Genomic DNA, 24,287 nt, shown 5'->3' with positions numbered 1-24,287 from the left:
CGTGTTAGCCAGGATGGTCTCGATCTCCTGACCTCGTGATCCGCCCGTCTCGGCCTCCCAAAGTGCTGGGATTACAGGCTTGAGCCACCGCGCCTGGCGAAATCAGCATTCTTAATTAGGAGATTGCAGCGACTGCCACAAATAAAATGTTTACTTTCCCTGTGAATTTTCCTTGTCAGTGTCATCCCAGAACCCCTTAACTCTGCTTATTAGATGTTATTGGGGAGGTGGGTTCCTGAGTTGATAATTAAGCACCGTTTTGTGCTTTTCAATGTTTAGGACCTTTCTTGGCCAGGACTCGCAGTGGGTAACCTGTTTCATCGTCCTCGGGCTACTGTCATGGTGATGGTGAAGGGAGTGGACAAACTGGCTCTACCCCCAGGCAGTGTCATTTCGTACCCTTTGGAGAATGTGAGTATTTATTATAAAAAATTAAAGGGATGTGTTTTACATTTTCCCTTGTCAGCTGTCATTATGAATTGCATTCTAAACATACTTCTCTTATCTGTTTCTGATGCACGGTTTCTTTTGAAATTCTTTTACAAACACAATTTCTTTTTAAGAAAATTACATGATGATTGTAATTGATTGAGGCTTGGCTGTTCTCTGTGGATGAGAGTACTGTTTAAGATAAGAGATAGAGAAATTGCCCCACTCAGAATAGCCAGAGGCTCGAAAAAGAGAGCCACCAAAGGAGAAACCAGTTGGGGGTGTATCCTGCTGCCATTTTCTTGGCCATTGTCTTGTCATCTTCCCTGCAGGATTTTACCTCTTTTTGTGTGTAAGGACACTGGAGGCTGCTTGCTGGCTCACTTACTCCTTCACTGGCCATTCAGGCAATGTGGGTGACTGTGCTGATCTATATGCTTCCATTATAAGCATACAGAAGTGCTTGAAAGAATGTCACAAAAACATTTTTACTAGCATAAGTAAATTTGAATGCAAGAGGGGGCGGTATACACAGGTGTTACATATGGATGGAAAACTCAGAAGCCATAGTGGTGAGCAAGAGCTGACGCTGAAACTGTGTTTCCTGCAGAAATTCAGGGACTAGAAAATGCTGTCAACTTGTACTTCAAAAGAGGACTGGTAAAACTAGTAAAGCTGGCTTGCTGCCCTTGGCTGTTGGACCCAAAGAGTCCCCTGAGAGGAAATTAGAATTAGAATTATAGGCTTATGCTGTGCAGAGTGGTTCTTTCCAAATTCACATGACCTGCCCCATAGGGACACCTCCACAGCCAAGGGCTCCTTTGGTCAAATATGGAAGATGAGTGGAATTTACAAAGCACCTCAAGGAACAAAAATGCCATGAGAAACTAGGTGCAACAAACAGAATTCATCTCCTTAGGACTACAGAGAATAGGCCAATTTCCAAGAGACCTAAAAATACATACATTAAAATTGTGGAAAAAAAAAAAAAAAAAGGGCCAGACATGGTGGCTCACACCTGTAATCCCAGCACTTTGGGAGGCCAAGATGGGAGGATTGCTTGAGGCCAGGAGTTCGAGACCAGCTTGGTCAACATAGCAAGACCCTATCTCTGCGGGGGCGGGGGGTAAGAAGAAGAAAGAAAGAGAAAAAATTTGTGAAAAAAAGGAAGGAACAGAAACTATGAGGGAGTTACAAGACATTTTTGATATATGGTGCTTTAGTTGATACTTCAAAATATTTCATAATTTGTATTGTGATTCTTTAACCCATGAGTTATGTAGAAGTATTTTTTCCAAATGCATGAGTTTTAAAAACATAATTTCTAATTTTTAAATTTCTAAGTTCACTGCATTGTAATACTGTGGTCTATGTGATGCTGAAGTTTTGGGAATTTTTTTTTTTTTCAGACTTTCCTGTGGTCTAGTATAAATTATTTCTAAGCACACATGGCATACTTAGGAAAATTACTATGCACTAGTCCACAAGGCAAATCTCAACAAACAATAAAGAATCAGTATCATATAAACTACCTTCTCTGACCACAATGCAGTTAAATCTGAACATAATAATAAAATGATATCTCAAAAGGGTATTTGGAGCCCGACACCATGCCTCATGCCTGTAATCCCAACACTTTGAGAGGCCAAGGCGGGTGAATCACTTGAGGCCAGTAATCCGAGACCAACCTGGCCAACATGGCTAAACCCTGTCTCTACTGAAAATACAAAAATTAGCCAGGTGTGGTGGCACACGTCTGTAGTCCCAGCTACTTGGTGGCTGAGGCACAAGTATTACTTGAACCCGGGAGGTGGAGGTTGCAGTGAGCTGGGATTGCACCACTGCACTCCAGCCTGGGTGACAGAGCGAGACTCCATCTGAAAAAAAAAGAAAAAGCTATTTGGATCAACATTTCTCCTTTCCCCATCCACCTGTCTTCCCCAGCCTCTTCTAACCATCATTCTGCTCTCTACTTCTATGAGTTCAACTTACAAGTGAGGTCATATAGTATTTGTCCTTCTATGCCTGGCTTATTTCACTTAACATAATGTCCTCCAGGTTTATCCATGTTGCAAATGACAGTTTCCCTCGCTTTAAAGGCTGTATAGTATTCCGTTATGTTTATATACCACATTTTCTTCTGCCGAGACTAGCTGGGTCAGGGAGACCAGCGGTGCTAGAGGAATTAAAGATACATACACAGAAATATAGAGGTGTGAAGTGGGTAATCAGGGGTCTCACAGCCTTCAGAGCTGAGAGCCCCGAACAGAGATTTACCCACATATTTATTAACAGCAAACCAGTCATTAGCATTGTTTCTATAGATATTAAATTAACTAAAAGTATCTCTTATGGGAAACGAAGGGATGGGCCAAATTAAAGGACTAGGTTGGGCTAGTTAACTGCAGCAGGAACACGCCCTTAAGACACAGATCGCTCATGCTATTGTTTGTGGCTTAAGAATGCCTTTAAGCGGTTTTCCCACTCTGGGCGGGCCAAGTGTTCCTTGCCCTCATTCCTGTAAACCCACAACCTTCCAGCTTGGGCGTTAGGGCCATTGTGAACATGTCACAGTGCTGCAGAGATTTTGTTTATAGCCAGTTTTGGGGCCAGTTTATGGCCAGATTTTAGGGGGATTGCTCCCAACATGTCTCCCTTCTTTGATTTGCAAAGAGATAAAAGCAAGGGCAGCTTTGTCACTGTGAGCTACTTCTTGCAGGAGTCGGGATCCACGTCTGCAGACTATACAAAGACAACATAGATTAAAAGCACAGTCAGCATTGAAATCACAGAGCTTCCAAATGTTTTTATCCATTTAAATGGGTTACTAGCTGCTATTTGTCTGCAGCTCCTTTAAGCACTCCAGTTCCTGGCATTAAGGTCAGGTGTGCCTGGGATGCTTTAAATATTTGCTCTTTTAATTTCGCTATATCCAAAAACAAGTTTGTAGAGTCCCCTTCTAGATGCTTTTTTATTCTTTTCCAAATTTTGATCTTATTAAGAGCATTTAATAGTTTCCACAAATCCTTATGTTTAGTTCCTAGAGCAGGCCGTATCATTTGAGGTTGAGGTGCCACTATACCTCCATGGTTCCAGATAATAGGAACTTTTGCTGTACTTCTTATCATTTCTACCATCTGATCATTTTGTTCAGATAATCTGAACATAGTGTGGCCGTGGCAGGCAGACTGAGAGGTGCAATTCAAGCTAAACATCCCCTTAGGGGACCAATTAATAGTGATTCCATAGGAATCATTGTGCAGCACCTCTGCCTGTTCTGCAATGCAATCTTCCTAAACAAGTATGTTCAGTTTTTCTAACTGGGTCCAATCCTGTTTACAAATAGGTTTTTGAGGGTGGCATGCCTCAATTATAAGAGCAGATTTATTATGGTAAATACTGAAATCAGAAAACATGTGTAACTGTGTCAGAGTGATTCATCCAGGCATTATTACCAGCCAAGATTGATAAATATACCCAATAAGTATCATTTTTCTCTGTGTCAGCCCTTATTGAAGGAATACTCATGGTGGTGGTGGTAACTGCTATCATAGCTACCATTAAATTACTCGTTGTGACTAGTTGTCCTGCTTTTCTCAGGTTTTCTTCTGCCATCTGTGACAGCTTCTTGATCTGTCCCCAGGTGGGTGGCTGTGTTCGATGGGTTGCTCATGACAGTTGGGGCCCTTCTCAGCATCCTCAACATGGCTGCAACCGGGGGGTCCTCGGGATCCTCCCGGAGTCTCTTTCTCGGCATCTGGCTCGTGATAAGGTTTCAGGTGTCTTGATGGTATCCAAATCGGCTGTTGAGTTTGGCCTGGAGAAATACAAGCATAACCTCTACCCCAAGTTATTATTTTACCTATTTCCCAACTTTTTGTTATCGGATCTCTCCACCAAATCAGTTGTTCTGTTTCTGTCTTTGCAGCTGGTTTCTGTAGATGCTGTTCAGCTGCTGATAACATCTGGCCTTTGGGCAGGCTCAAAAAATTTAAAGTTAATAATGCTAGGTGCAGTTGCATTTGTGGTGTTCCATATACTCTGTCTGCCCCTTTCTGCTTTTGCAACTGCTGTTTTAGGGAGAGATTCATTCTTTCCACTATGGCTTGTCCTTGAGAATTGTATGGGATACTGGTAATGTGTTTAATATTCCACATAGAGGAAAATGTAGCTAGAGTTTGGCTAGTATAGCCTGGGACATTATCTGTTTTAGTAGAAGCTGGAATGCCCATCACCACAAAACACTCAAAAGATGACGTTTAACACAAGCAGAAGGCTCTCCTGTTTGGCATGTAGCCCAGACAAAGTGAGAAAAGGTGTCCATGCATACATGTACATAAGCTACTCTCCCAAACGAGGGAACATGTGTGACATCCATTTGCCAAATAGAGCTGGTTCCAGTCCTCGAGGATTAACTCCTCCTGTGAAAGATGAGGAATGTACCATTTGGCAAGTTGGGCATCGCTGGATAATAGTTTTAGCTTCTTTCAGGTAATGCTGTATCTGCGTTTGAGACCAGAGGCATTAACATGGATCAAATTGTGAAAGTGTCTAACATTAGATATTGCAATAGCAACTAGGTGATCAGCCATTTGATTCCCTTCAGTCAAAGGTCCTGGAAGAGGTGTATGAGCTCCAATATGAGTGATGTAAAAAGGGTGCATTCTACTCCTAACTGCTGTTTGCGATTGGGTAAATAAAGTCATCAGTTATTCATCTGTATGAAATCATAACTGAGCATTTTCAATTAACTGTGTGGAATGAACCACATATGAAGAATCAGAAATCACATTAATAGGCATATCAAAAGCAGTCAAAACCTCAGTTACAGCTACAAGCTCCACTTTTTGAGCTGAAGTATAGGACGTTTGGAAAACTTTACTTTTTGAGCCAAAATAAGAAGCTTTACCATTGCTAGACCCATCTGTAAAAACATTCTCAGCACCTTCAATTGGTTTAAATTTAGTTATTTTAGGGAAAATCCAATTAATTAATTTCAAAAACTGAAATAGCTTCGTTTTAGGAAAATGATTATCGAGAATACCCACAAAGTCAGCTAAATGGGTTTGCCAAGTAAGACTATTTATAAAAGCTTGCTGTATTTGTGCCTTCGTGAGAGGGATAATAAGTTTTCCAGGATCATATCCATGTAATTTAACAATCCGAGTTCTCCTAATCCTTATCATAGTAGCAATTTGATCTAAATAAGGAGTTAGAGTCCGTGAATTAGTATGTGGAAGAAAAAGCCACTCTACTAAGTTTTGTTCTTGAACAATAACACCAGTAGGTGAATGCTGAGTTGAAAAAATTAGCAAATCTAGAGTCTTCTCTGGATCTATTCTATTTGAGCTTTATGGACTTGCTTCTCAATCAGTTGTAACTCTGCCTCTACCTCCTTTGTTAATTGCCAAGAGCTAGTGAGACTAGGATTTCCTCTAAGAATAGAAAACAGATTACTCATGGCATAGGTAGGAATGCCTAGAGCAGGTCATATCCCCTAGTAATTAATTAATATCCCCTAGTAATTTTTGAAAGTCATTTAATGTTTTTATTTGATCCCTACATATATTTACTTTCTGTGGCACAATGGTAGTGTCATTTACTAAGGTCCCCAAGTGGGAGTAAGGAGGAGTAGTCTGAATTTTGTCAGGAGCTATAATTAAACCAGCATGAGAAATTGAATTTTGCAACTGATCATAACATTGGAGTAATATTTCTCGAGTGGGGGCAGCACAAAGTATATCATCCATATAGTGAATAATGTAACACTGAAAATTTTTTATGAGTAGGTTCAATTGCTTGCCCCACGTACATCTGGCAAATAGTCGGACTGTTTAACATGCCCTTTGGCAACACTTTCCAGTGATAGCCCTTAGCAGGCTGCAGGTTGTTTACTGCAGGAATTGTAAATGCAAACCATTCACAGTCTTGCTCAGCTAAAGGGATAGTAAAGAAACAGTCTTTTAAATCTATGACTATTAAAGGCCAATTTTTTGGAACTATAGCAGGAGAAGGCAATCCTGGCTGTAATGCTCCCATTAGTTGTATAACTGAATTGATGACTCTTAAGTCAGTTAATATTCTCCATTTTCCTGATTTTTTTCTTAATTGCGAAAACTGGAGAATTCCAAGGAGAAAATGTTGGAGCATGTGCCCATTTTCTAATTGTTCAGCAACTAATTTCTCTAAAGCCTCCAGTTTTTCTTTACTTAGCGGCCATTGTTCTATCCAAATTGGCTAATCTGTTAACCATTTTAAAGGTATAGGTTCTGGAGGCTTAACAGTGGCCGCCATCGAAAATTACTTCCTAATCTTTGGCAAGAACTTTGTTTTTCCGCTTAAAGCGGTTCTTTCAAACCTTGCAATTTGTTTTTTAGTCCCATACCAGGGACATACCCCATTTCATGCATTGTGTGTTGATTTTGAGGGCTATATAATTGTTCTGGAATTAGAACTTGTACTCCCCGTTGTTGTAATAAATCTCTTCCCCATAAATTTATAGGTACAGAAGTTATAATTGCTTGAATAGTCCCAGGTTGTCCATCGGGCCCCTCACAATGCAAAATATAACTACTTTGATATACTTCAGTGGCTTTACCAACTCCAACTATGTTAAATTGAGCAGGTTGAATTGGCTACCTGGACGGCCAGTGGTGTAGAGAAATGATTGAAATGTCCGCTCCTGTATCTACCAAACCTTCAAATTTCTTTCCTTGAATAGTTATTTCAAAGGTAGGACGTTTATCAGTAATTTGATTTGCCCAATAAGCTGCTTTGCCTTGTTTATTTGTGCTTCCAAATCCTCCTGTTAGTTTAATTTCACTTTTTCCCATCCCCACATATGGCACAATCAGGAGCTGTGCTATGCGCTCTCCTGGCTCTGCTTTCCAGGGAATAGAAGTAGATACAACAATTTGAATTTCCCCATGATAATCTGAATCAATGACTCCTGTATGTATTTGTACTCCTTTTAAACTCAAACTAGACCTTCCTAAAAGTAATCCTATTGTCCCTGCCGGCAAGGGTCCACAGACTCCTGTTGGGACCTTTTGCAGGGGTTCCCCAGGCAGAAGGCTCACAGGTTTTGTGCAGCATAAATCTACTGCGGCACTATCAGCTGTGGCAAGGGACAGACATTGTATAGGGGTGAGGGAATGTCCTGAGCTGGAAATGCCCTGGTTTAGAACAGGGCCCGGGACGGGCCCCTCATGGTGTTTCCCGAAATCGGGTTCCCTTCTTTATCAAACTTAGACTGACACTGACTAGCCCAGTGTTTTCCTTTTTTACATTTTGGACATATTTTAGGATCAGCAGTATTTTTTTTCCCCTATCTGGCGGCCTGACTCGCTGATTTTTTCTACATTCTTTTTTAGTATGACCATGCTTCCCACAGTTAAAACAAGCTCCAGGAAATGGAGTATTTCCTTTATCCACTCTCAGTCCTGCCATTGCCTGTGCCAACAAGGTAGCTTTAAGCAGATTACCTCTGATACCATCACAGGCCTTGATATAATCAACTAAATGTGCTTTCCCTCTGATAGGTCGCAGAGTAGCCTGGCAATCGGGATTAGCATTGTCAAAAGCTAATAACTGCAACACTATATCCTGAGCAGCCGAATCTGCAATCATCTTTTAAGAGACTCCTGTAACCGAGCTATAAAATCAACATATGGTTCTCTGGGTCCCTGTTTTATAGCACTAAAGGAAGGGTATTGTTCTCCACCTGAAGTGATTTTTTTTCCCAAGCTCTAATGCACACTCCTCTAAGCTGTTCTGTGGCATCATCCTGCATGACCAGTTGTGCATCTAAACCAGCCCAGCCGCCAACACCCAAAAGTTGGTCTGCAGTTACATTAATTTGAGGTTGCGCCTGGGCATTGCGAGCAGCCTGAATGGAAGCTTCATCTGCCCACCAAGTTTTAAATTGTAAGAACTGAGCAGTAGTTAGACAAGCTCGAGTAAGAGCATCCCAGTCAGTAGGAATCATCCGACTGGAAATAGTAACATTCTTTAACAATCCCATTACAAATGGAGAACCTGGTCCATAGTGACTAATTGCTTGTTTTAATTCTTTGAGTAATTTAAAAAGAAAAGGCTCAAATGTAGCTGTAGTATTTCCCTCTTGATCTGGGGGGTGTATTCTAACAGGGAACTGCCAAGCCTCTAAATCACCCTCTTGTCTAGCTTGCTGAATCCCTGCCTGAATAGAACTAAGAGTGGTCGCTCGAGGCGCTGCTCGAACAGTCACTGGGGCAACTACTTTTCGCCCAGTGTCCTCCGGAAAAGAAAGATCTGGGGGGTCATTTTCTTCAAAATAATAAGGAGGGGGTGCAAAAGGGTAGGGATGAACCTCTCCTTCCTTTGCCGCTTTAGCTTCAGCTGGTGAATAAACATGCTCTGTAACCTCTTCTATTACTTCGCTATACTCTTATTCTTCCTCATCAGTGTGAAAAAGTTCCAAGGTGAAATGAACCAGACCGCACACCTGTCCCATTATTACCCTGACGCCTCCGAGCTCCCCTTCTTACTCACCACAGAGATTGCTTTAAGAGTATTCAGGTGTCCTCCAGCTCGTTTTCCATTCCAGCCATCGCTCCGGCGACCCTTTGACTTGGATTCGAGCCCCCAAGATGGACGCCACTTGCCCAGACCAGCTCAGTCGGGAGACCCTAAGCCAGCGGCACTAGAGGAATTAAAGACACACACACAGAAATACAGAGGTGTGAAGTGGGAAATCAGGGATCTCACAGCCTTCAGAGCTGAGAGTCCCAAACAGAGATTTACCCACATATTTATTAACAGCAAACCAGTCATTAGCATTGTTTCTATAGATATTAAATTAACTAAAAGTGTCCCTTATGGAAAATGAAGGATGGGCCGAATTAAAGGAATAGGTTGGGCTAGTTAACTGCAGCAGGAACATGCTCTTAAGACACAGATCGCTCATGCTATTGTTTGTGGCTTAAGAATGCCTTTAAGCGGTTTTCCACCCTGGGCGGGCCAGGTGTTCCTTGCCCTCATTCCCGTAAACCCACAACCTTCCAGCTTGGGTGTTAGGGCCATTATGAACATGTCACAGTGCTGCAGAGATTTTGTTTATGGCCAGTTTTGGGGCCAGTTTATGGCCAGATTTTGGAGGGCTTGTTACCAACACACATTTTCTTCTTTCTGCTTTTTTCTTTTTTTTGAGACAGAATCTTGCTCTGTCGCCCAGGCTGGAGTGCAGTGGTGCGATATCATCTCACTGCAACTTCTGCCTCCTGGATTCAAGGGATTCTGGTGCCTCAGCCTCCTGAGTAGCTGGAATTACAGGTGCACGCCACCACGTCCAGCTAATTTTTTGTATTTTTAGTAGAGATGAAGTTTCATCATGTTGGCCAGGCTGGTCTCAAACTCCTGAGTTCAGGTGATCCACCCACCTCAGCCTCCCAAAGTGCTGGAATTACAGGTGTGAGCCACTGCATCCAGTTGCACATTTTCTTTTATCCATTTGTTTGATTATGGACACCAACGTTGCTTTCATCCATATCTTAGAAATTGTAAATAGTGCTGCAGTGAACATGGGAGTGCAGTTATCTCTTCAGCATCCTGACTTCAATTGCTTTGGATATATATACCCAGAAGTGGGCTTGCTGGATCCTGCTTTAGTGATCTGTTGCACAGAATGGTGACTGTATTAAATAATAATGCGGTGTATATTTCAAAACTGCTAAAGGAGTAGATTTTAGATACTTTTACCACAAAAAAAGATAAGTATGTGAGGTGATGGATTTGTTCATTAGCCTGATTTAATCAGTCCACTTTGTAAACTTATGACAAAACATAACGTTGTACCCCATAAATATATACAGTTACTGTTTGTCAGTTAAAAATAAAATGAAAAGTATTTGGAAATAGTAACAAACAAAAGATACGACTCCTCAGATTTAAAGCATATGGAACATCCAGTAGGCAAAAGCCAGATCCACACCTGAATACAGTGAAATTGAAGAGTCATCAAGGAAATGGAAAGTCTTAAAAGCTATCAGGGAGAAAAAAGACACCGTCATTACAAAGGAATGAAAGTAGAAGGAAAGCAAGGAAAATGCAGTGATTGTGTAGTATGAGCTAAGTTGAGTATTATTTACATTGTCATAATAATGAAATGATACTGATCCAGTGAAAATTTTGATGTAACTATTGGGAGAGTGGGGAGATAGAAACAGAAGTGGAGAGCATGGGTGGTTCAGGGGGTGGGGCAGTGTGGTTGGTGATGTGAGAGAGCTAAAGCCTCATTTTCTATAATGGATAGTAAATAGATAAGGCCTAAAATTGAAAAATCAGGAGATTTAATTTAAGTGTCTTATTTAGAGATGGTAAAAACAAAAAAAGTCAACAAGAAAAGATAGTTGGAATAGATGCACTCCTAAATAATTCATGGGTTGAGGAGGAGATCACTGGAACTTTTATTTACAAAATTGGGAGGTGCAGCTAACGTAAGAAAAGGGAAGTTTATAGCTTAAATTCATGTTTTAGACAATTTAGCTTGTCTAAGAATGGAAATTAATGAGCTAAAGAAAGCAGAAGAACTTCAGAGTAAATACACATAAAGTAGAAGGAAGGGAACAATACAGATCAAAAGGCAGATTATTTCACAGGGAGCATTTAAGTCGTTTATTATGTGATTTCTGTGAAAATCATTGCAGAAGATTTTCTTCAAAATAAATATATAAAAATCCAAAATACCATTTTGAGATTTTTATTAGCATGTAATCCAAAAATAAAGATTTAACAACAGACTAGCCTCATTTTACATGAGAAGAAGCTGTGCTGTGCGAGGAGCTCATTTTATTGTTTGGCCCTGGTTGGCTGCTCAATACTTTTCCTAGCAGAAGATGGTAAATGAGATAAAAGATTCAGGGTCAAACCCCACAAAACATAAAAATCAGAGTATCTTAGAATTCCATTTAACAAAGCTTCCATTTGATTAGCTAGCTGTTTTAGTTAGAATTTCAAGTCATACAGGTATAGAAATATGAGAAGAGATATGCATCTCTTTATAATACAGTGAGAGAAAACCATTATTTGGTATTATAAGCAACGAAGCTTTTTACTTTTTGAGCTTAGCTGCCTATATAATTATTTATTTTCCTTCATTGGTGTTCATCTGGTTCATGAGCTGCTTCAATTTGATCTCTATGGACATGGTACCTAATCTTCAACTTTCCTGAACCAAGCGCCATTTCACTAAGTGAAGTGAGGCTGGAAAGTTTGCTTCATTTACTCATGTATTCCCCTCACAGCCTGAGGAGATAAACTGTATGATCGCTAAAGGAAAGCACCTCTAGCTGATTCAGGACGGCTGCTAACAGTATGCTTTTGCAACTTTGAACTCTCTTCCCCCTCTTCACTTACTCATTAACTCATTTTAAGAGAGTTTGGGGAAGAGTTAATAAGCATCTTGAGTAAGAGAAAAAAATTATTTCATTTCACAGAATCATAAAATTGATCACTTAATATTGATGTTGGGGCCGGCCGTGGTGGCTCATGCCTGTAATCCTAGCACTTTGTGAGGTCAAGGCAGGCAGATCACATGAGGCCAGGAGCTTGAGACTAGCCTGGCCAACTTGGTGAAAGCCCATCTCTACTAAAAATACAAAAATTAGCCAGATGTGGTGGTGCGTGCCTGTAATCGCAGCTACTCAGGAGGCTGAGGCAGGAGAATCACTTGTACCTGGGAGGCGGAGGCTGCAGTGAGCCAAGATCACGCCACTGTACTCCAGCCTGGGCAACAGAGCAAGACTCTGTCTCTAAATAAATAAATAATAAGTGATGCTGGGATTTTATCAGTAAGACATAATCACATTGATTTCTGCCTGTACCACATTAGCGTTACTTTGCTACTTGTAAACATGAATCTTTAAGTAGTAAGGGAACTACTGAACGAAAGATCAACGTAAGAAATCTCCATTAAAACAAAAACATGACTGTATTCCTTGTTTTAATACAGTAATACTGGGAATGAAATAATTTTTTGAGGGGAAAAATAACTAATTTATTTTTAAAAATCATGTAGTGCAAAACAAATCTAATGGAAATAGAAGTCAGAATTTTCATTACCCTTGAGGGTGGAGGTAGTACTTCGAGGGCACTGATAGTGTTCTGTGTCGGTCTGGCTGGGCTACCTGAGTGCATGCATTTGTAAACATTTGTTGAGCTGTTACCCCAAGATTTGTATACTATATTATATGTATTTTGCACTTTAATAAAAAAATTGAAGAAAAAAAGTAGGTCTTATCACAGTTGGTTATTTCAATCTAATAATATCAACATGTCCTAAGATAAAGGCTTCAAAAACCTTGCGACATACTTAACACGTTAACCAAGAGTCTTTAGGCTATCTGAAGACAAATGTTAAATCTCATTAAACATTTTTAAAATTTTGAAATGAAAGACAAATTCCATTTTTATTTCCATTAAATTCAATACTCAGATTCCTCTAACCTTCTCTTAAATGCAAGTTAAATACTTTATTGTGGAATACGCATTAATCGTGGCACATTTAGTCAATATTGAAACCAAATGTATCGCTATTTCAAATACATGAATGATCACCAGAAAATGGTTTGTGCTAGGTATAGTGTTGTGTCCATCAGGTTTAAGTTATTTTCCTCTGAGGCACATTGGGAGATAAGACTCGGCCTACCAGGGGGCTGTTTAATCTTCTGTGCCCTCAAAAGAGCTTGCTTGGAAATGATTTTGGGTTTCTAAATTTCCATAGAAAGTGCTGGAAAAAAGTTTAAGCCTTCTTTTTAAATACCATTCAGATGAATTATTTTTCTTCCCACTTTGGTTCACATAATAATTGCATTCTTACTCTTAAATTTCAGGCAGTTCCTTTTAGTCTTGACAGTGTTGCAAATTCCATTCACTCCTTATTTTCTGAGGAAACTCCTGTTGTTTTGCAGTTGGCTCCCAGTGAGGAAGTAAGTGATAATGTTTTTATTTAAGACATTTTAAAAAATAAGCTTTTATTATTTGGAAATTATGAAATGTATTTTATTATGAAAATTTAAAACTAATTTATGAACAATGTTGTCATACCTCTGTGTATTGGAACTAATCTGTAGAATGTGAACAACTTAAAATTTTCTGTTCTTCTTACAGAGAGTGTATATGGTAGGGAAGGCAAACTCAGTGTTTGAAGACCTTTCAGTCACCTTACGCCAGCTCCGTAATCGCCTGTTTCAAGAAAACTCTGTTCTGAGTTCACTCCCCCTCAATTCTCTGAGTAGGAACAATGAAGTAAGTGCAGTTTTTCAATGAATATATGAATATCATTAATTTCCCTTTTTTAAAAAAAATAGAGACAGGGTCTCACTCTGTTGTCCAGGCTGGTCTCGAACTCCTGGCCTCTAGCAATCCTGTCTCGGCCTCCCAAAGTGCTGGGATCACAGGCATGAGCCACTGCTTCTGGCCCTCCCATTCCTTATACTACTTGAAATTTTGGAAATTTTGATATTTTAGAAAATGAAAAATTGTACACATTTACTGCTGGGGTAGATTCTTCTTTAATGTAATTTTCTTATGACTCTCATGAATAAACTGATCCTTTTTGTGAGTTGAGCTGTGGTAAATAACATCACATTTTAGCACGAGGGTTGCCACCTATTAATTCAAACAAGCCAGAGGTCATAGATCTACTTGGTGACTGGTGGAGCTGTGTGGATCTGGTAACTTGGGAGCCATTGTTCACTGCTTCTGCTGATGTGTTGCCACATTTTTCTCATTCATTCTGGACATTGCAGTGGAGGGAGCCACCTCTACTTTTGCCTCCTGTCCTTCAGCTTCTCCATCTGCTCATGCGCCCTCTTAACCATGTGGCATGCCACTTTTGTGGTGGCTTCCCCTCTTTATTTGCTGTGGATGACCAGGGCCATCATCTTTTATTCTCTGATGTGGAAACTATTCAAGGGAAGTAAGCAAACTGGGCCAATGGTAGGATCTCATTGCAGAGTGCCAGGATATCCCAATGCTTTGAAGGAAAACCACTGGAGAACTTGAATGCTTTATCATGGTTTTGTCAAAAATATAGCTATTAAGTGGCAGTCACTGTGCTAGGGAATGGCCATCACCTTTTTGTTAGGAAATAATGTTTTATATGCATTTTCAATTGAAGCAAACATACCAAATGGAAGATAATTATATAAATTCACTTATATCATCAACATTTGTAATATCCTGTGCCTTACTTGATAAATGGCAAATAAAGATCTCTGGTGCACATTTAAAAGAATGCTCTTTTTTTGGGCTCTCTGAAGGTTGACCTGCTCTTTCTTTCTGAACTGCAAGTGCTACATGATATTTCAAGCTTGGTAAGTAGGCTGCTCTAATTTTTCAGTTCCATTTATTTTGGTTTCTGGAGAATCCTTGAATGATAGTAAAGGCAGTTGAAAAGTTTGATTAAGTATGCCCTAGATTTATGATCCCATGAAAATTGAAAAATTAGTGGCAGTATTGGGAATTTTGAATACATCCATGTTATAGTCAAATTATTTTGCATTTCTGCTTTTTAGGGAGAGACAGCATATCTTCCAAGAACACAAGCCTGGGTGTAAGAACACCCTGGCCATAGTCCTAACTTGGCTGCTGATTTCTTGTCAGACTTAATTCCTATCGATATCTTTGGGCCTAAAATAGAAATAATAGTTTGGACTAATAATGCTGTCAGTCAAGTCAAGAAGGGACAAAATCCGTCTGAAGGGTATTTTTTTGGTGAATGATTTTTTAAAAATCATCCTTGTTACTGAAATAGAAATTCTTACCTGTTTGTTGTCTTCTGAAGTTGTTTTCCAAACTTTTTCAACAGGTGTTGGTTCGGGGAGTCTGGAAGTGTAGTGCATTCCTGGGATCAAACTGGTCCAGCCATCTATTCTTTCATACCATGGCCCATACCTGAGTTTTTAAAACTGAGGAATTTTGTTGAAAGCTTTTATTAAATATCCAAGGAGTCTTATACTGCTCCTAAACATGAGATTCGTGTTGGATTTATCAGAAACGCTTATTCAAACCAGTTTCTTTTGCCACCATTTTAGACTATTTGCATGTTGTAGTACACTGGTGTGGTTTAGTTTAGCCTAGTTTAGGCATAAAACTTTAACTGGCTGTGTTTGACATCTTTCATCTTACTTTATCCACTACCTTTTTTTGTTTGTTTGTTCTCCTAAGCTGTCTCGTCATAAGCATCTAGCCAAGGATCATTCTCCTGATTTATATTCACTGGAGCTGGCAGGTTTGGATGAAATTGGGAAGCGTTACGGGGAAGACTCTGAACAATTCAGAGATGCTTCTAAGATCCTTGTTGACGCTTTGCAAAAGGTAAATATCAATGAGACATGAGAGGGTGGAGTATGACCATTTCACTTTTAGCCTCTTAATAGAAAAATCTGCTGTTTCAAACACTGTTGATTGAGCTCTTACTTGCCTTTTTTGGGGTTCCTCTAATTATATTGGCCAAGGATGGAGTAGGGTCAAAAATGTATATTGATATATTTCTTCCTAATGCTAGAAAGAACAGCATTAGGAAAAGTCATCTCACACAAAGCTTTACAACATTTTTGTGGCAAAATATATATAACATAAAATTACCATTTTAACCATTTTTAATTGTGCAGTTCAGTGTTATTAAGTACTAGTACATTCACATGTTGTACAACCATCATATCTTTTTTTTTTTTTTTTTTTGAGACGGAATCTGGCTCTGTCGCCCAGGCTGGAGTACAGTGGCTGGATCTCAGCTCACTGCAAGCTCCACCTCCCGGGTTTACGCCATTCTCCCGCCTCAGCCTCCCGAGTAGCTGGGACTACAGGCGCCCGCCACCTCGCCCGGCTAGTTTTTTGTATTTTTTTAGTAGAGACGGGGTTTCACCGTGTTAGCCAGGATGGTCTCGATCTCCTGACCTCGTGATCCACCCGTCTCGGCCTCCCAAAGTGCTGGGATTACAGGCTTGAGCCACCGCGCCCGGCCCATATCTTTTATTTCTAGAACTTTTTCATCTTCCCCAACTGAAACTCTGTACCCCTTAAACACTATGAGATAACTGAAGTAGAACACCCAGCACAGTACCAGACACTTAGTAGATGCATAATAAATGCTAGTTCCCCTCTGCCCTTGAAGTTCTTCACCTGCATCCTTTCAGTGTGGCTTCATATTTTAATTTTTATAGATGTTTGTGATTAACCAGAGACCACTTAGGAAGATTTCTTCATTTCTCTTTCCAACTTTCCTTCCTCTAATTTATATGCTGACAAATTCAGTCTCTTCCTAAAGTAATTTTATTCTGAACATTTGCATATATGTTAAAGCTTAACACTTTTCTGTATAGTTGAACATAATCAAAACCTTTAATACTTGCTTATTTTAAGATGTAGTATATTTCATGAGCCAGGAGGTAAGTGTACATTGTTCTTGTAGCTGCACAAAAGCTTTAAAAATCATTTTAATAAGTATGTTTTTGACTCATTGCATAAAATGGTAAGTAGTGAGGTAATGCATATGTTAATTAGCCAATGTGTGCTTAAGCCATTCCACAATGTGTACATATTTCAAAACAATATGTTGATGTGATAAATATATATGATTTTAATTTGTTAATTAAAAATGAAAAAAGTACATATTTGAGATTCCCAATAATGTTAATAACTAACTTTCAGTTTGCAGATGACATGTACAATCTTTATGGTGGGAATGCAGTGGTAGAGTTAGTCACTGTCAAGTCATTTGACACCTCCCTTGTTAGGAAGACAAGGACTATCCTTGAGACAAAACAAGCGGTGAGTATATTTTGAGATCCTGCTTTAAAACTGTAAAATTAACTTTTTATAAAAACAAAAAAATACAAAGTCCTATATCACCTATGGGTGACATGAATGAGCAGTCAGTAAATCTGAAAAACAATTTCAGTTAAAACATAAGCTTCTTGTTCCCATACGTATGTGTGTTTTGCCAGTGATAATCAATTCTTTGGGGTTATAATCAGATAATGCAAGAATTTTAGTTAGGGATCAAAGTAAATCTGTCCAAGATTATAATTCAAATATCAGTACACACAAGGAGACATCAGAAGTTAATGTGGCGCCAGGTGCAGTGGCGCACACCTGTAATTGCAGCTCCTCAGGAGGCCGAGGTGGGAGGATTGCTTTAGCTTGGGAGGAGTTTGAGGCCAGTCTGAGCAAACATAGCAAGACCCTGTTTTGAAAAAAAAAAAAAAAAAAAAGAAGTGAATGTGTGCGGGAGTGGTGTGGGGAGTGGTGTGGTGCCCACATCCTATGGGCTCTGCTTTTCTAGCAGGCACATTGTCTTTGTGGCATAGTCCCTTACTTGCTGAGATCCTCTGTGTATACCTCTTTATGATTTTGATTTACTTCAACAGTTTTTTTGGGTATGGATCTTGCTTCGATTTTAAGCATTTAGAGGGTCAGGATTAAGCATTACCATGGTTGCTGGCCATGGTAAAACACATACCTGTGTGTGTGTGTATGTATGTACACATTTACATACATACATATATACTTACAGCTGCAGCAGAACCTAGGGAGGGTGATGAGAAAGAGTAGTGTAGATACTCCGTAACATCCTACGGTCGAGAACATTGCTTAGGGCTGGCTACATCACTTGCAGCAGATAGATATCCAGTCAATCACATACACCTCCATTTCAGAACCATTTGCAGCCCCCACCCTGCTCAGTTTTACTGACCTCAGTGTGGGACTTGGAGTCAGAAGGTCGAAGCCAGTGCCTGTTTGAGATAGTCTAGTGATTACTGGTTTGAGATTGTTTCTTTCTAAATTAAATTGGGGATGGAAGGACCTCTGTTTCAGACAGCATGTCAGTCTAGACAACCACCCCAAATTTTCCACCATACAACATCTAGAAATAAAAGACCTTTTAAAAAGTACATAGTTTGGGCCGGGTACGGTGGCTCACGCCTGTTATCCCAGCACTTTGGGAGGCTGAGGCGGGCGGAACACCTGAGGTCAGGAGTTCTAGACCAGCCTGGGCAACATGGTGAAGCAAACCCTGTCTCTACTAAAAATACAAAAATTAGCCAGGTGTGGTGGCGGGCACCTGTAATCCCAGCTAGTTGGAACACTGAGGCAGGAGAATCGCTTGTACCCAGCAGGCGGAGGTTGCAGTGAGCCGAGATTGCACCACTGCACTCTAGCCTGGGAGACACAGCGAGACTCCATCTCAAATTTAAAAAAAAAAGAAAAGAAATTATAAAAATAAAAAGTACGTAGTTCAGCTCACAAGAAAGGGAAATTCTCTTACAGAGTAAATGAAGAGGAGGCTGGGTGCAGTGGCTCCCGCCTGTAATCCCAGCACTTTGGGAGGCTGAGGTGGGCAGATCATGAGGTTAGGAGTTTGAGACCAGCCTGGCCAACATGGTGAAACCCCATCTCTACTTAAAATACACAAAATTAGCCAGGCATGGTGGCGCATGCCTGTAGTCCCAGCTACTTAGGAGTCTGAGGCAGACAAATCACTTGAACCCGGGAGGTGGAGGTTGCAGTGAGCCGAGATTGTGCCACTGTACTCCAGCCTGGGTGACAGAGTGAAACTCCGTCTCAAAAAAAAAAAAAAAAAAAAACAGGAACCTGAATGTGGTAAGCAGGCTGCCCTAAGGATATTTGCCAGCTGGGTCACCAAGAGTCCTTTGGTGCCTTGTGTGTTGGGGATGGGAACGGACACCTCCAGATAAAGCTGGGGACCCTGAAAGAGCTGTGCCCTCAGTGAGAGGATAGACTGGAAATTTTTGCCCACCAGCAAAGGGAAGCAGAAAGGCACCTGGGCTCTGGGTGGTGAGCACATGTGTTGAGAGTGGGGATGCCTCCCAGATAATTCTTTTTTTTTTTTTTGGAGATACGATCTTACTCTGTCACCTGGACTGGAGTGCAGTAGCACAATCTCAGTTTACCACAACCTCCACCTCCCAGGTTCAAGTGATTCTCCTGCCTCAGCCTCCCGAGTAGCTGGAATCACAGGCATGCACCACCATGCCTGGCTAATTTTTGTACTTTTAGTAGAAATGGGGTTTCATCGTGTTGGCCAGGCTGGTCTTGAACTCCTGGCCTCAAGTGATCTGCTCACCTCAGCCTCCAAAGTGCTGGGATTACAGGTGTGTTACCTTGCCCAGCCTATGAGATTTCTTTTTAGGGTGATAGAAATGTTCTAGAATTAGATTGTGGTGATGACTATGAAACCACTAAAATTCCTTGACTTGTACACTTAAAATGGGTAGGAATAAGAACCTGTTTATCAAAAAAAAAAAAAAAAAGGAAAGAAACAAAGAGGTCTTCATGGGCATGAAATCCTTTAATGTTTGCCTCAGCTCTGAGCTCCCCGCAGGTAAATATGCATGTCTGTGTACCCATTCTCTCCTACAGTTGAAATCACTCTCTTCCATTAGTTTAAGGAGACAGTTGGGAGTTTAAGGAACATTTACTGAGTACTCACAGCGTGCCAGGTGCTGGGGCTGTAGGGACAAATAGATCTCGGTTACATTTTCTTTTTCATCCTCACTGCCAGGCACCCTGCCCCCATTTCTCCCACCTCATTTGGCTGCTGCCTCCTAACTTGTCTGGACTCATCTGTCTCTCTGCGTCCCAGCTGGCTCCTCCCAAATCCATCCAACACATTGTTATCAAAGTTATCTTTTTTTCTTTTCTTTTTTTGAGACAGGGTCTTGCCCTGTCCCCGGCCGGAGTGCAGTGGCGCAGTCATAGCTCATTGTAGCCTCAAACTCCTGGGCTCAGGTGATCCACCTGCCTCAGCCTCCTGAGTAGCCAGTTCTATAGGCTTGAGCCACCACACTCAGCTAATTTTTTATTTTAATGTTATCTTTTTAAGATAAACCTGATCATGTCACTCACTTTCTGCCTAAAGCTTGTCAATGACTCCTTATTGCCCAGAGGCTTATGTCAGATTTTCTGTAGCTTCCCTGCTTCTAGCTTCATCTCCTGCTGTGTTCCTACTTTTAAAATTCTCTAGCCAGAATGAATGATATTTCCCAAACTGTGCCTTTGTCAGAATGAATTCAGTTTCCCAAACAATGTTTTTACACAGCTCTGTATTTTAAAAAAAGTGTTAAGTAGATCATACATACATAAGTATATAATATATTTAATACTAGTTATTTAAATATTAAAAATAATAACACTTTATAGCTCCATTTTCACATGGCTATAAAGAACTACCTGACACTTGGTAATTTATAAAGGAAAGAGGTTTACTTGACTCACAGTTCCACATGGCTGGGGAGGCCTCAGGAAACTTGCAATCATGGCAGAAGGGGAAGAGAAGGCAGGCACCTTTTTCACAAGGTGGCAAAAGAGAAAGTGCCGCACTTTTAAACCATCACATCTCATGAGAACTCACTATCATGAGAACAGTATGGGAGAAACTGCCCCCATGATCCAATCACCTCCCACCAGGTCCCTCTCTCAACACGTGGGGATTACAAATCAAGATGAGATTTGGGTGGGGACACAGAACCAACCATATCAATAGCTTAAGAGAATGCTTGCTCCTTTGAAGCTCCCTATTTTCTCCCTCTACCCTCCCTCATCCAGAGGTAACTGCTGTCCTGGATATCATGTTAATCCCTTGCTTTTCTTTACAGATTGACTGCATATGTATTTGTCCTTAAACAGTGTTGTTTGGTTTTGCCTGTATTTGAATTTTATATAAATGGAATCATACTACATGTATTTTTCTGTGTTCTTTGTTCAGTATTCTTTTTAAGATTCACTCAGGCGGACAAATGTAGCTGTAGTTCAGTCATTTTACTGTTACATATTCTGCTGTAGGGATATACCACAATTATCCATTTGATGATTTTTTTTTTTTTTTTTTTGAGACAGAGTTTTGTTCTTGTCGCCCAGGCTGGAGTGCAATGGCACGGTCTTGGCTCACTGCAACCTCCACCTGCCGGGTTCAAGCAATTCTCCTGCCTCAGCCTCCTGAGTAGCTGGGATTACAGGCACCTGCCATGCCTGGCTAATTTCATATTTTTAGTAGAGACGGGTTTTTACCATGTTGGCCAGGCAGGTCTGGAACTCCTGACCTCAGGTGATCTGCCCGCCTTGGCCTCCCGAAGTACTGAGATTACAGGCATGAGCCACTGTGCCCGGCCTTTTTGATGATATTCTTATACATGTCTCTTGGTACACATATAGAAATTTTTCCTAGCGTATGGACTTACTGGATCACAGGATATGCACACTTTCAACTTTATTAGGTATTGTCAAAATTTCCCAAGCATTTGGACTGGTTTATACTTCCACCATCAGTGCAAGTGTCTTCTCCACGAAGGCGCTCCTTCTTGCTTCCACTTAGTATAAGTAGCTGTTATGCCACTTATGAAGAAATGTTTGTTAGACAAATGAATCACAGCCACTAGACTGGGATAATTTCCTATCTTAAAATTCTTCCCTCTTGATTTTTCTTTCTTTTCTATATTGTAGAAGAACCCAGCAAGTCCCTATAACCTTGCATATAAGTATAATTTTGAATATTCTGTGGTTTTCAACATGGTACTTTGGATTATGATCGCCTTGGCCTTGGCTGTGATTATCACCTCTTACAATATTTGGAACATGGATCCTGGATATGATAGCATCATTTATAGGATGACAAACCAGAAGATTCGAATGGATTGAACGTTCCCTGTGCCAGAATTAGAAAAGGGGGTTGGAAATTGGCTGTTTTGTTAAAATATATCTTTTGATGTGCTTTAAAGTAGATAGTATACTTCACGCTTACAAAAAAAAATGAAATTTTGTTCTCTATTTTGTGTGTGCCTGTAATGTTTTTCTAGAGTGAATTATAGTATTGACGTGAGTCCCACTGTGGTATAGATTCCATAATATGCTTGAATACTATGATATAGCTATTTAATAACATGATTTCATTATGTTTAATGAATTTGGAAATATGCACTGAAAGAAATGTAAAACATTTAAAATAGCTCATGTTATTATGGAAAAAAGTGCACTGAATTTATTAGACAAACTTATGAATGCTTAACTTCTTTACACAGCATAGGTGAAAATCATATTTGGGCTATTGTATACTATGAACGATTTGTAAATGTCTTAATTTGATGTAAATAACTCTGAAACAAGAGAAAAGGTTTTTAACTTAGAGTGGTCCTAAAATATGGATGTGCTTATATAATCGCTTAGTTTTGGAACTGTATCTGAGTGACAGAAGACAGCTGTTTTTTAACCCTCTTCTGCAAGTTTGTTGACCTACATGGTCTAGTATGGATACTAAAAATACTACATTGATCTAAGAAGAAACTAGCCTTGTGGAGTATACAGATGCTTTTCATTATATACACAAAAATCCCCCAGGGGCGTTTTGAGGCATGAATATAAAACATTTTTATTTCAGTAACTTTTCCCCCTATGTAAGTTACTGTGGTTTGTGGTACAACTTCATTCTATAGAATATTAAGTGGAAGTGGGTGAATTCTACTTTTTATGTTGGAGTGGACCAATGTCTATCAAGAGTGACAAATAAAGTTAATAATGATTCCAAATTTGTGTCATTGCAGTACTATATCTATTTTATATTGTAAAAACCTAACAAAACAGGCTTTTCTTTCATCAGAATTGGCTGTTTTGTTGTACAGATGATTTCATGCTGTTTCTTTTACACTTGTTTATTCTCACTGCCTCTTGAGATTTGGTACTAATGTAAGGAAGGCATTTTAATTACCATTCTTGTTACTGAATTTATATAAAATATATGAGTTCATACTTTTTGTAGGAAAGGGTTACATTTTTCTATAGCTTTTTTTTTTTTTAATTAAAAACATTTTAGAGACCAGTCTTCTTGCTATGTTGCCAGGCCGAAATCCTGGCCTCCAGTGATCCTCCCACCTCAGCCTCCCCAGTAGCTGGGATTACGGGTGTGCACCACTGCACCCGGCTCTGTAGCGTTTTTAAAGATGAATAAGCAACTAATTGGTTAGAATATGAAGGACTGTTTCAGGTAAAGGTTTAAGGTAACAATTTGTTTTCTTTTTCAAAAAAACAGAATCTTTAACTTCATAATTATATAGCAAGATTATTTTATTACGAGCATTGTAGCCCTGACCCTGGGATCCTTCCTTGTATTTAGTATTAGCTGTTTCTGCATCTTCTTTGCAAAGATCATCAAATTATTTATAAATAGCATTGAGTTTGGCAGGTTTGAGAAGGTAGGGTATATTTAGTTGTCACTTACTGCAAGATGCCCTTGACAATTACACTTTGAAACCTCCATAGAGTGGAGGAAATGTTGGTTTTCTTTTTGCCTCTCATTGAAGTATAAATAATTGTAGGGAAACTGATACTCAGCTTCACAAGGAAGAAAAACTGCATTGTTCTAAAATCACTCTTCCATCCCTACTTCCTACCAGAGTGATGGGGGTGAGGGTTTTTCAGCTGTTTATCACCAAAACAGTTCCCACTCTGACCCCATGGAATGCAACATGGCCTAAGTGTAGGGAGCAGGAACCTATCATGCTGCAGGGTGGTTAGAATCCACTTGTCTTTCACAACTTTCTTATATAAACATTGCCAGAGATGTTAGATTGTTATGATTATGAAATAAACCAATGCCTTTGTAATTTAAAACTGATGAGACTTTTAAGTTCTAAGGGAAGAAAAAAAATTAATTACATGACAGCACTAATCCGTATAGGGTAAATGGCATCAGCATCCTTCTATCTATGTTAGGCAGAGAGCAATTCATTAAAATAAATGTTCTGCCAAGATTATTATACCTGTTGCTGATGATTTGCTCTTAAATTAAGTCTAATTTGTTCAGG

General features: G+C 39.9%; 1 protein-coding gene across 1 annotated transcript; it reads left to right on the top strand.

Annotated features, from left to right (window-relative positions):
* Nucleotides 1-261: 261 nt before the first annotated feature.
* On the top strand, nt 262-23,012 carry ATP6AP2 (ATPase H+ transporting accessory protein 2). Its single transcript, XM_023202678.1, has 7 exons — nt 262-411; nt 13,299-13,394; nt 13,576-13,713; nt 14,730-14,783; nt 15,637-15,786; nt 17,122-17,241; nt 21,934-23,012. The coding sequence occupies exons 1-7, from the start codon at nt 340-342 to the stop codon at nt 22,126-22,128; spliced, it is 825 nt and encodes a 274-aa protein (XP_023058446.1). The 5' UTR covers nt 262-339; the 3' UTR covers nt 22,129-23,012.
* Nucleotides 23,013-24,287: the final 1,275 nt, after the last annotated feature.

This window comes from Piliocolobus tephrosceles, chromosome 12, assembly GCF_002776525.5.
Source record: "Piliocolobus tephrosceles isolate RC106 chromosome 12, ASM277652v3, whole genome shotgun sequence".
Taxonomy (NCBI): Eukaryota; Metazoa; Chordata; class Mammalia; order Primates; family Cercopithecidae; genus Piliocolobus; species Piliocolobus tephrosceles.
This window is presented reverse-complemented; position numbering and strand designations above follow the sequence as displayed.

Excerpts from the sequence above, each read along its gene's own strand:
- ATP6AP2 (XM_023202678.1), top strand. The coding sequence starts at position 340 with ATGGTGATGGTGAAGGGAGTGGACAAACTGGCTCTACCCCCAGGCAGT. Across the intron at positions 412-13,298 it reads TTTCGTACCCTTTGGAGAAT|GCAGTTCCTTTTAGTCTTGA; the intron begins GTGAGTATTTAT and ends CTTAAATTTCAG. Across the intron at positions 13,714-14,729 it reads CTCTGAGTAGGAACAATGAA|GTTGACCTGCTCTTTCTTTC; the intron begins GTAAGTGCAGTT and ends GGCTCTCTGAAG.